Raw genomic sequence first — 12864 nt, 5'->3', positions numbered from 1 at the left:
GGCATCTACTGACAGCATGCCTCCACATGAACGAAGCATTACCTCCAAATTATGCAGGAGCGTCATAAGCTCGTCTGTGGGTTGGCTGCATTGCAGCAGACATGTGTCAGAGATGCAGCATCTCCACAGAGCTAATGATGCCACGCTGGACAGCCCACAGCCCCCTGAATCTGAATCCATGCCATGATGTGTCATCATCGCTTGGGACCCTCAACCACCCTGAAACAAAAACCAAACAAGAACGATGCAACTAACAAAACATGAAAGGGTGTTATGCTAAGCATGCTGTGGACATGCTGTTAGTATCTGTATCACCAGAGGAAACGACATGATGCAAAATCATTGACTCCTGAGAAACGAAATGGCAATAGCTCAGCTGAAGTCCACATTTAAAATTTGTCAGGACTTTTGCGTCTTTGTACCCGTAAATTGGCATCTTTTCTCATAATTTTCTCTTAACGGTTTATTTCAACTGCGACAGACCGGCGACCTGTCCAGGCTCTGTCCCGGCCTTTCTCCCAATGAATGCTGGGATAGGCTCCAGCAACCCCCACTACCCTAATTAGGATAAGCGGCTTAGATAATGAGTGAGTGAGGGTTTATTTCAACATGTCTATGGGACAAACAAAATGGCTTCTAATGGTCTTTAACTGAACAATCACATCCAATCCTGTCTGTACGAGCACGTTAGCATCAAAGATATGAAGGTTTTAGACTTACAATGCTATCCAAGCTCTGTGATATATCCAAGCTCATCATTGCTGTATTGAAGTAACTCTGACTAGTCAGATTTTTACCATGTTCACGCCTGGCTGTTTGTTTCAGAGGAAAAGAAAAAGGCACAATATTCAACTGTACAAAAAAAAAAAAAAAACGTCAGCATGAGGTACCAATAAACTGGGATTCCATTTCAACATAGTATAGGTCATAAACAGTGGTAATATGCATTTTTCCTCACTGAAAATGAGAACACAACAACTTCAGTAATCATTCATTTGGAAGGAACCTCCTTTCTGATATCAATTTGGAATGAGATTGCAGAGAAATCCCATAGCAACAGTTGCAGAATGCTTTTGTTTCTCTGTGCGGCCCTGTGCAATTACAGGTTGTGCATATATCATTCAGACATGACAAAATTCAGTCATTTACTTCTCAATGCAAGGCAATGAACCTCTTTAACCAACAAACATACAACATACAAGAACAGAAAGGTGGGAATTTTGTGTTTGCTTCTTTAGGGACTTTTTTTTTAAATGGGAGGTATATCATTAAATAGAACCTTCCATATGGGTGGGCCATGATGGGTTAATTGCTGTATACTGCAGAGACAAATAATCTTCTCTCATGTATGCTATGACACATATGCACCTTACAACTTCATCAAGCCCTTAAATCATTGAAAATCAGATACACAAATTTAAACAAAATATGTCTGTTTAACTTTTGAAAGCATTTCGATGAACTCAAAATCAGTAGTGATAACTAGTGTGGTAGAGTACAGTGCACAATGTAAAGTGAGTTAATGTTATCATTTGACCAAAAATAAAGAATCTTTAAATCTTTTGGCGAAAATTGTTCTGCTGGAATTTTCTTTTACGTGTAGCAGGTAAGCGAGAGAAGACACATGCTGTGACAGCCCACCTGTAGGCCTCGCAGAAGAACTGATCATAAAACAAGGCTTGATTCAGATTAAAAGCAGCGTATCCATTAGGCCCAGTGTCAGCCATCATTATTCTATAAAGATTCCATTTTGTCACATCTCCATTCTTCAGGGCCACTATCCATACACTGATGAATAACCAAGATGTTCAATCTGAAAACACAGCTCTGGTTTTTGACAGGAATACAACCATTCACTAGCCAGCTTCAAACTCTTCAGATGTCAGTTTGGAGGCAGGCATCAAATAGTCTCGCAATGATCTCGCAGTCCATCACCAACGGGGACTCAAATTCTCTACCGTATTTGTTTTCTCAAATATACGCTCTATCCAGTGCTGCCTGCCAATCAAACAGACTCACAATTTATTCTGTTCTGTATATTTATTTGACAGCTCTTTGTTTTCTTCAGTGTTTTCAACTGTGATTCAATTTTATTCACACAGTCATTTGACAGCTTTCATTGACAGCAAGAAGTGATTCTGTTCTTTTTAAAAACAAATCCTGGTCATTCAATAAACACACTTACCTGGAGGTCGGTAATGACTCTTCAGAAGGAATCACTAACTGACATGAAAACAGTTCATAAAGTAGTTAGTTACTATACAGAAAGTTAGAGGGAAAACTATGGAATGTCACAATTTAATTTGAATTTTAGTGCACACTGAAACATAAAATAACATTCTTTAAAGTCAGTCTTCTGTTTTCTTGAGTCTTCCTCTCATTATGAAGTCAAGGGACAGCAAGGTGGTACATTCCATGCTCCTATCCTCTACCATAGAGAGGTTTTTGACGTCTTAGTGAATGTAAAACATAAGTAATTGCTGATGTGTTGTCATTTGCTGATAAATATTGAGTTGTGTGGGATATGTATTTGATCTTCAGGTTGCGCCGAGAAGTGTTGCACGCTGTCATAACGAGTTGATGGGCATCTTCACCCTTTAACCACAATACGAAAGGTCCCTCGACACGAGCGAAATGCAGGAAATGTCAGGGCACGAGAAGAGCCCCCATAATCATTTCGCACTTTTTCATTTTATTAATTTGTTGAAGAAAACATAAATATTCAATGACACATGGGCCACGAGTTGTCTTTTTTTTTTTTTTTTGAATCATTGTTTTCCATTTAACGTCAACTGGTGCATTGCAGATATGCGCGATTTCAAAGCTAAACATTTCAATTGCACTCGAGCTCTCAGACTCACTGCGCTGCCTTTTGATTATAACAAATTGTAAACAGATAGAATTTATCATATTCTTCTTTCATAGCAGCTTTTGTAAAGCATTATATTTATGTCACTTCCTAGGTCTGTGAGGTCGAGAAATAGCAAAAAAAAGGGAGCTCATTTATTTTTTGTTTGCTTTAAAGTGGAAGAGAAAAGTAACAGACATAGCAGTGTCTGATTGAGTCGTTCTGATGGGCCACATCTCCAACGACAACAGTTGACGCTTTGAGAAGACAGGCTATTCAATATTCATGATTTTTGTAGACTTAATGTTGACGATTGCGTGTTTAAGCGCTGTGAGAAATATGCTGCAACATGGAATAAGTCAAAAACGACATGTACCCATCTGAGGGGCCTTTGTTACAATATTCCACTTTGTTGATTTGTTTATTTCTGCATATGGTCGGTTTTCTTTGTGAATTCATTTGTTCAAGTAACCAAGTGTAAAATCAGTCTTCACAATGTTGTGACTAAAATTGGTCTTTGCTGTATTATGAAATGAGCTATGCTCAGTCAGACACACCATGATGACATCAAATGCAGGGACAAAGCAAGAGACATAAAAAGAATGAGGTAAATACTGATTTCACCTTCAAAAGTTATCTCCGGTTCTTTTTTTTTTTTTCAGATAATTAAAATTTGTAGATGTTGTTTTTGTTTGAGCACATCCTGGAAAATACTGATTTCTAGAGCAGAGAAGAACCCTATATAACCCTTTTTAAGTGCAAAGCAAACCTTTTCAAAGGTGTTTACACTCTATGCTCTATGTCTACCTGCTGTGGGTTTTTTTTTTCTTTCTTTTTTAATCTTTCACATTAAACTTTAAGCCTGCATAGGACTGAGCTTTTATGGTATCGAACACAAGCTGTGAGACACTGGGGCTTCTTATTGTTTCTCAATGCAGTGCCTCAGGCAAATGTAAAGAAAATCTATGCGGAAACCTAAGTCACTCAGTAAATACTATTGGAAGAAACCTGCCATGCCCCTTTATCAGAAGAGTGTGTTACGACCCCAGGTGTCAGGGAAAAATGGGTGGCTTAATTTCATAATACATCTGAAACCACAAAGTACCTCAAAGGCATGATTTTAATAACAAAGTCATTTTTATCTGGTTATTTTTTGGGGGAAAAAAAGTCACTGCATATGTGATTCACTCCATTTTGTTCCCACCTGTGCCAAGGTTTTACTCACACTTCTACTTTAACATATGGCATTCAGAAATCCTGAAGCTGTGATTTTCTAATCTTGATTAGAAAATGTGTACACTTGAGAAAATTGTTCGCTCTCATTTTAGACAGAAACTTATTGCATCTTTCCAAGGTACAAAATCATTTAAATCTAAATACCTTAACACGGCACAATGCTACAGGCTTGCTAAAAAAATTAAAGCAAAAGAGGTAACCAAAAGGTCAATATTGATCTTTGTAAGAGAGTTGTAAGACTGTCTGGAAGTCAACACAAGCCAATTTGAATATCTGTAAATAGGACATTTGACACGGGGTTTAACATAGCAACTCCCTAAAGCTGGTTCAGATGGAGATTTAGATTCTTTTGCAAATACTAAGTAGCTCCTTCACCCTTCTTGTTCTGTTTCTGTGTCCATGGCACATGGCGCATAATCACACAGTAATTGAGTTGAGAGAAGTAAATTGTTATATTCGCTGCAGAAACTGTGCATTTACCTAAAGTTGGAAGCCAGTAAATCACTCTGAATGTATTTGTATAAGTAGGGAAAGCTATGCAAATCTGCTTAAACTGTGTCTATCTGCAGATGTTTCCGTTTGCTCTGCAGGTAGATGCATTGTGGCATTTGTCATGATTACCGTAATTTACATAGAATACGTACCAGGACGGGGCTGGTATGGGGCTGGTAAGATCTTTAACAAAAGAGAGTAGGCAGGATCTGCAGAGCTGGTATCTGTCTTGAGAAGACAGATATACAGGCTTAACTGCGATGTATTAAATACTCAATTTTTTCTTTCCTTTTTGTGTAAATGTATGAATCTCTTCAAAATGCCTGTTGTTTATCTGCAGTATTTATCCCTGCAAATGTTCTTTTATGTACAAGAATTCTTTAAGGTCTTTTTTTTCAAGCTTTATGTGAAGAACTGCAAGATATTGAAGCTCTCCATCAAATGTATAAGTTGTATGTCAGGGCTTGAGGTCAAGGACAATAATGATAAAATAAAAACTTTGGGGTCTGTATTCATTGTATGATTTTGTTATGATGTCAGATAAAAAAATTAATGATAAAAATAGAATCACTATCCATATATTTACTACTGTTAATTCTGTTCAGTATTTCATATTTTGTTCTATTTTCGGTCTGTCAGATTGACTTATACTTTACTTCTGTCCAACATTAAGGGGGAAAAAAAACTTAATGATGAAAAGAAAAAGAATTAGTCAAGAACTGCTTCAGGTTTTATTTTACAATTGGGGAAAAACATTTTTTTTTAATGAGAGTCAACAGGACTTTCCACAATTATGATAAAACATTGAAATGTACTGTATAATCTATTGTGCATTGTTTGTTTATTTTCACATACCATGCATCAAAAGAGATGCACTTGGTTTAATTCATTTATGTAAACCACATCGGAGGATCTACTTTTCTTTGAAAACAAAAGGACAAGTTGCGGCTCTACAGTATTCATACTGCATATATATCTATTTACATATTTTCTTGTTTTGTTAACTATATATAAAATGACAATATAAAAGAATGCACACCATACAAATAATGTTGAGCTGTTGGCGATTGGCGAGATATGACAATGGAAATTTACATATCATTTAAATATATATATATGCATATAAGATTTCAATTAAGTCTTTACAGGTTGAAATTGAAGCGGCACACTATAGAAAGAGGAAACTGGTACCAAAGCATAAGTTTTCCAAATTGCTATAAAACAATATTTAACAATAAAATCATCTGCCAAATTGTACTTAAAAAATCTACTTAAGGGAACTTAGATTATGAGTTAACTGATGCAGTCATTGAACGAAAAATCTTCCAATGCTTACATTTTCTTTTTTCATTACCTTTATGCACTATATTCATGTGTTCATTTATGGGATTAACAACAATAATTCTCCCCAGGCCAAACTGCTGTTTTCAACTCTTTTAAGTGTGACTGTAGTAAAAAATAGCCACTTTTTAAGCATTTCCTAAATGGCTCCACGCTTCAATTCCAGAAATGCAACTTCAGTCTTCTGTTAAAACTTGAAATAAGGTTTTAGTAAAAATTCATTCCACTGAATTCCTTTTAATGCTCACCTCATATGCCCTCTCTCCATTTTTGCCTATGCCTGTGGACACAATGTTAGTTTCATTCCGAATTTCACAAACTAGAAACAGTGGAAATTATGGTTGAATCTGACTTCACAGGGATAAAAAAAAAAGGGGAAAAAAAACATGCACATAACAGACAGATATATAAATACAATACAAAGTAAGTAATAGAAATAAAAAAACTCAAAGAAATCAAAACAAAACAAAACACAGTCCAGTTAGGCAGTTTCACAACAGAATTCAGTCTGATTTCAAAGGCTCAGTTCAGGCGCAGTGCAGTACAGTGATATAGTGCAATGATTCTCAAGTCAGTCACGTCACTGCCTCTGGCCTGCTCCTTTACTGTTTATCTAACTTTTCAAGTTCAGTAACAAAGATCAGGTGGTCCTCTGGTGATTTGCCATGTGTTTTACTGAGGTGCAGCTTGACTGCATGCTTGCTGACAAAGGTTCTATTGCACAGTTTGCACTGAAAAATTGAGCCAGAGTCCTCCTCGGTCAGACCAAGGACATTGCATGTCTTGTCTGTGATAATTTTTGTGACAGCTTGCTGCTCTCTTATAAGGTCTATGGACAGTTTGGAGAGATCCTTCAAGCTGAACCCCAAATGAGATTCTAAGTGACTAATGTAGCTGGATGGAGTTCTGAACTGAGAAGCACAGTCATTACACAAGAACAGTGGCTGACCTGAATCTATGTTCTTCAGAAACTTGGTTCCACCTGTCCGCCTCAGCTGGTACTTTACATTGGCCAACCAGTGTGAGATGGTGGTCATAGAGAGACCCGTGAACTTGCAGATCTGGACCCGCTCTTGAGGACCCAAGTCTGTCATGACAAATTTCCCCTCTGGAGTTTCCCGGAGGCTGGAAGCGAACTGGGCTTGGAGAATAAGTAGGTGCTGGGGGTTCCAGTTTGACTGTCTTCCTTTCCTCTTCTGGACTGGAGAAAGATCCTCCAAAGCATCTTCAAATGCACTGCCATCTGCATCTGACTTCTCTGATATAGACGAAGGTGTTGATGACTTTGGCGTCAGTCGCCCTGTGAGGTTCTTCACCATGTCTGAAATGTCCATTAATGCATTTTCACGTAGAGGAGATGATACAGATTCAGTTAAACTGGAGAGAATAGGTCTGTTGCTGTTATTGGTGTTGCTGTTGCTGGAGGAGCTATTGTTGCTGATAACAGTGGAGGTGCAGTTGTTAGAACGGCCATTGCTGCTCTTGGATTTTGTTAAGTCCATGGGTTGATCATCATTATCATAATATCTGTTGATGGACTCTAATTGTTTGACCTGAGTTGGATTGTAAATGGGTTTCTCCATCATGTTGTTGCTAATCTTGTACAACATTGCCAATGGGTCCAGTAGGGGGTTAACAGCTTTGGACGCCTTGCCTAAGTGAGTGTTCATGATAGACTGTAACGCACTGAGGGGATTCACAAAAGGCTGTTCCGGTGAGTGATCTGTGATGATTCCCAAATTACTGCAACCGTTGCTGACCTGTGTTTTGATGGCATCTGTGCCATTCTTGATACCACTGTCTACTTGACTCTCCTTTTGCTCTCTCTCCCTACAAACTGTTTCCATCTCCTCATCACCAGTACCATTCTTTACAGGTTTACTGATTTCATCGGACCTGGCCAATTCCTTTTTCTCCTTGGGCACAGGTGAAGGAGATTTGGCAACACTATGCTTAGATCTGAGTTCACTGACCTTCTCATCCCTCTCTCTTTTCATTGAAATTTTACCTGTGACTTTTTCAACTAATTCCTCCATAGCCAAGACATTGTTTTTATGGTTTGGAGGTGAGGATGGACTGCCAGGGGAGTGCATTAGGGCACTAGGGTCAGATGTCAAAGACTTCAAGCTACTGGCACTGAAAGTTGGTTGAATCTGGACACTCTGCACGGCAGGTAGAGACGATTTTACCGACCCTTGGAGCTGGTAGGCAGCATGGATGCTGGGATATCCTCCCCATGTGGGTGTTCCTGTCTGAGCTTTGCTGATTGCACTGGACACAGTATTCTCCAGAGATTTGAGGATATCTAGACCACCTTTTGGAGTTTCTTCAAGATCTTCCTCTCTTAGGTACTTATAGTGACCAGATTTGTCTGTTTTTTCATTTTTCTCAAATGTATCCTCTTTCTCCTCTTTGATCTTTTTCTCTGGTTCACTTTCCTCCATTTTTTCCTCCTCTGGCTCCCTCCTCTCTTCAGACATCGTGGATTGCACTGGTGAATCTGGCTGTGACTTGATGCTGGGAAGTGGAAGCCGTGTAGTGGTTGGTGGAAGAGGAATGGATTGGATTTTTTCTTCCACAACTGGATCAAACACCAGCTGCTTTCCTTTTTTTGAAGCAGAGTTTGTAACTTTGAGGAAATGTCCGGTAACCATCATGTGGGCTGTAAGTTGCTGTAAAGTATCGTGAGAACTTCCACATTCCATGCACTTGAGAATTTGCGCTTTTCTGGCTTCAAACTGCCAAGTGTAACTGGCACCATTCTGATAGCCATAGCGATTGTTGGCTGTAACATAGGGGTTAGCCACCTTCGGGTCCTTAGTGGACTCTGTCAGTGGGACACCAGGTGTGCTACTAATGGACTCAGGTGAGCATGGGGACACTATGTCCTGAAAAGCTCTCTTTTTGGTAGAGGGAACCAGCTTTGAGGCAAGAGCTGGCATTGGTTCTTTGAGAGGCACTTTCTGGTAGTGTTTTGTTTTGATCATGTGGACACTCAGGTCTTGTAGAGATTCAAATGAGTGGCCACAGTACATGCATTTTAGGACTTTCTGAGCATCTTCTTTGCCCTCCATCTCCATCAGTGAACGCTTTCTGGGCTTCGACCATTTCTTGCCCCTGTCATCCTCATTATCCTTATTGTCATCACGGTAATGGCCCGTTTCATTCATGTGTACTGTGAGGCCTACCAGGGTGTCATAAGCTGCACTGCAGTCTTTGCATCTAAACTTGCTTGCTCCTGTAAAAACAGGCCCATAGAGCTTATTGTTCTGCCGGTACAGCTGCACTGTGCTAAAGAGGCTTGGCTCTGGTAGGAGGTGGTAAGGTGCATGCTGTAAAGTTTTGGCTAATGCAGCTTGGTGCCAGTCATAAGCAATGCTGCTAGAGTTAGCACCAGTAATATTTCCGTTGTTAGTGTTATTTAAGGTGGTGGCATTAGCTGTGGCGGTGGTGCTTGTGGTTGTTTTCGTAGTGGCACTAGAACCGCTAATGTTGTTGCCTCCACTGCTGCTAACATTTTTCACATGGCTATTAGCAACACTACTGCTCCCCCTATGGGTGGATATGGTACTGCTGCTGCTAGTGTTGATCTGTTTGCTTTTCATGATGTCCCTGGTAATGCTTGACCAGGATGCATCTGAGATCAAGTTTGCATAGACAGCTTTCATCTGCGCCAGGCTGTCCTGGAAAGAGAGGCTTGCGTCTGTTTCCATGTCCTCAGCATCATCTTTATCCTGGCCCTCCCTGGAGGAGGTGCTTTTGAAGTCGGCCAGGTGATCGCTGGTATCGCTGAGAGGCGATCCATACCCAGCGTCTGGGTTGGTGCCATTGCTGAGTGGGGAGTTCTGGTAGCTCAGCTGGTCTCTGCCATCCTCCTCTTCATTGCACAGGTACTCTGCATCCTGACCGTCTAAGGAGAGGCCGTCATCCTGCAGGTGTTCTTCATCGATCTTAGCTGCCTTGAGCTCATCCTCAGGCACGTACGCTGCAAAAGACAAAGCACAAAATCTGATGATGAGCCAAAATACAAAAGAAAAATGTAACTTCAAAGTGAAGCCAGGAGTTAGATAAGTTATATGGAAAAAAAGCGGTTGCGTTTCTGTTTAATTTTTAGGTTTCTGTGAGAAATGTTTAACGTCTGAATATGCATACATCTGTTTGTGTGAGTGTGTGTGTCCATGCCTGTATAATGATCCTAAAGAGATTTTTTGTCAATAGTCCTGGCAAAGGACACAGGTTTGCAATTATAAAGTGGCAAACATCCATATCTTGACTATGATAGATAGTACCCTTCACTGGCAAGACTAACGAAGCTATCGAACATTATAGCTCAGCAAGGGTAAAGGGGAGTACAGATGAGCAAGAAAAATAAGTCCCCTTGAGTGAATAAACAGGGACAACAGCAAAAAAATGGACCAGATGAACACCAAGAGTTCAAAGACAAGAGATCTAAGAAACCAACTAAGTGTGACCTAATATCAGTGAACAAAATATTATATACAATGTTGTCAGTCCATCAAATATTCATCTAATTGTCAATCAAAGTAAACATTGTTCTATCAAGAAAACACTATCCAGTGTTTACCACAATCCCCAGTCACAAGCTACTCCCAGTTCTAAATATTTTTCAAGACATGCTGTTACTCTCTACTTATTGGCAATACATCCGATATTCTCTTTCTCTTTCTCTCTCTCTCTCCCTCTCTCTTCCTGTCTGTACTTAGAGGGCACAGGCTGTGTCTGACTTTGATCCAGTTTCCCCTGCCACTGTGCCACTCAAACCAGGCTCCTCAGAGTGTGAGATTGCGGGTGAGTTATTGCCAAAGATGCGAAGCCCCACTCGCAGGAGTTCAGTTGGCAGTAGCAATGGAAGTTCTCGCAGCGTGTCGCACTGAAATGCAAGTGGAAATGACATGTCATGTTGTCACGGTCCATGCTGTACTAAATCTCAGGGAGTCAAGTGTGCCGCAAAACATAGAGAGACGGAAAGGAAACAATGCATAATCCAGTCAGTTTCAACACCTCTTCCCCTCCTGTCTAGATTTCAGGTTTTTTGGTCTCTGGAGATTGATAGAAAGTCAGTTTTCTCATTTCAACACGATAGTTTAAAGGGATGCAGCATATTAAAAAAAAAAATCCAAAGGAATGGTGGTTGGAAAACACAAGCTAAGATTTCACAGACATAATTATATTTTAAAATCATAGACAGATGTAGATGTAAATCCACTCTTTTCTGTGACAGCCACTTCAACTTAGTGGAAATTATATGAAGATATTCCCATTGTCTGGAAATGTGCATGACAGATTATCAGTTCCATTACCGTATTGAAAAAAAAGACATGAAAATAACAATATTCTCAGGTGTGTGTATTGATTTTACAAGCACAAAAAGCTCCTTCAACACATTGTGTGTAGCCAGGGTCATGGCAGAAAGCAGAATAATGGAGCACTGTCGTGGCAGCTGAGAGACAAAAAGAGGAAGAAACGTACGCCATTCGTTTAATACGCTTAATGAAAAGTGAATAAAGGCCATGAGACCAAGTGCTTAATGAGGAACGGTAGGATTAAATTCCTGTTCCATCAGCTGCTTTCGATCTGTGTCGAGAGATAAACAAAATGAGAGCTCAGCCAGCGAAGACATCAAAGCACCTCTACAGAGAATGCATGCTCACAACATGTCCAGCTCCAAAAAGCCTCCAATTCAATATGGAGAAAGGAGGGGGAGGTTTCTCTTATCAGCCATTTTGAATACAACATGGCTCAGACTACAACAGCTACTAAAACTTTGAAGGCAACAGGAAGAGACAGATGAGAAAAAACAGAACCTGAGAAAAGATGGAGAGAATAAGAGAAAGAAAAGAGACAGACAGTGCAGGAAGAGTTCTTCCTTTATCTTTTTCAGCCACCATGAGATGTCTGTCCACGATGCCAGTATCTGTCTCTCCTTCTGAAGCAGATGTGCTGTCAGCTTCAAACAGCGTGCAACTCACCATACTGTAATCGAAGTGGACATAATACCTGATGTTTGTAAGGTGCCATTTACTGCTGCCTGGAAGAAGCTAGGGCGGCATAAACAGCTGTGACTGTGTCTGAGTGTGTGTTTATATGTATAGGAGCATTCTGTGTGTGTGTGTGTGTGTGTGTGTGTGTGTGTGTGTGTGTGTGTGTTTGCGTGCATATTCCAAGAAAAATCATGGTCTGAATATTTGTACTCATGAAGATCATACAAAGCTTTGTGTCTCAGAATGAACTAAATTGACTCTTCTGAAAAGCTTCCAACTTAAATGGTTTACAAGCTATCACATCCTTTGAGAAATCAAGGAGGCAGCGTAAATTAACATTACCAACTGCAGAAACTGTCAAACAAATCACTGATCCAAAATTACATCGAAGGAAATATTCCGTCAGCAAATGGCTCTGCAGATTGAAGGCCTGATAATTCCTACAAGTATCCGCAGCGCTTACGACAGCTTATCACATTAAAACAAAACAGAAAATAAATAAATAAAGACATAAGACTAAATAAAGAAATAACTTTTTCCCCCTCTCTCCTCACTATAATTAGTGAGTGTTTGGAGTGAGGAAATGCTTTGCAGAGAGAGACAAGCAAGACCTGACACCAAAACTAGCACATCTACTCAACCCCACAGCCATGTGGCTCTTGACAGACATCAGTGTTGTCATGTCACTGTCCACACTTTCAGGCTTCAAAACCCAACTTGGCAATTTTTTGCCATCTGCGTCAAAACCGCCGGGCGATCAGCGCTGCACTCACACTTAATAACCCAATCAGAAATTTGACTGCTGACATCTTTCATTGAGCCACTGCTTTTAAGCGTCAGTCTGAACAATGAAAGAGGGATTAAGGGGAGGGGGAGGATGAGGGGCTTGTTGTGTTTGTCAGTCAAAAATAAACCCACATTGTACTGTCAGAGAGAAAAAAAAAA

General features: G+C 40.0%; 1 protein-coding gene across 1 annotated transcript in view; it reads right to left on the bottom strand.

Moving 5' to 3' along the window:
- Nucleotides 1-6519: 6519 nt before the first annotated feature.
- Nucleotides 6520-12864, bottom strand: part of tshz1 (teashirt zinc finger homeobox 1) — a 28379-nt gene continuing 22034 nt past the window's right edge. Inside the window, exon 2 of the mRNA XM_030789192.1 lies at nt 6520-9902. Coding sequence (XP_030645052.1) covers nt 6520-9902 — 3383 coding nt within the window. The remainder of the gene's footprint in view (nt 9903-12864) is intronic.

The sequence above is a fragment of the Chanos chanos genome, chromosome 12 (assembly GCF_902362185.1).
Source record: "Chanos chanos chromosome 12, fChaCha1.1, whole genome shotgun sequence".
Taxonomy (NCBI): domain Eukaryota; kingdom Metazoa; phylum Chordata; class Actinopteri; order Gonorynchiformes; family Chanidae; genus Chanos; species Chanos chanos.
Note: the sequence above shows the minus strand (reverse complement) of the source record. Positions and strands in the feature narration are given on the sequence as shown.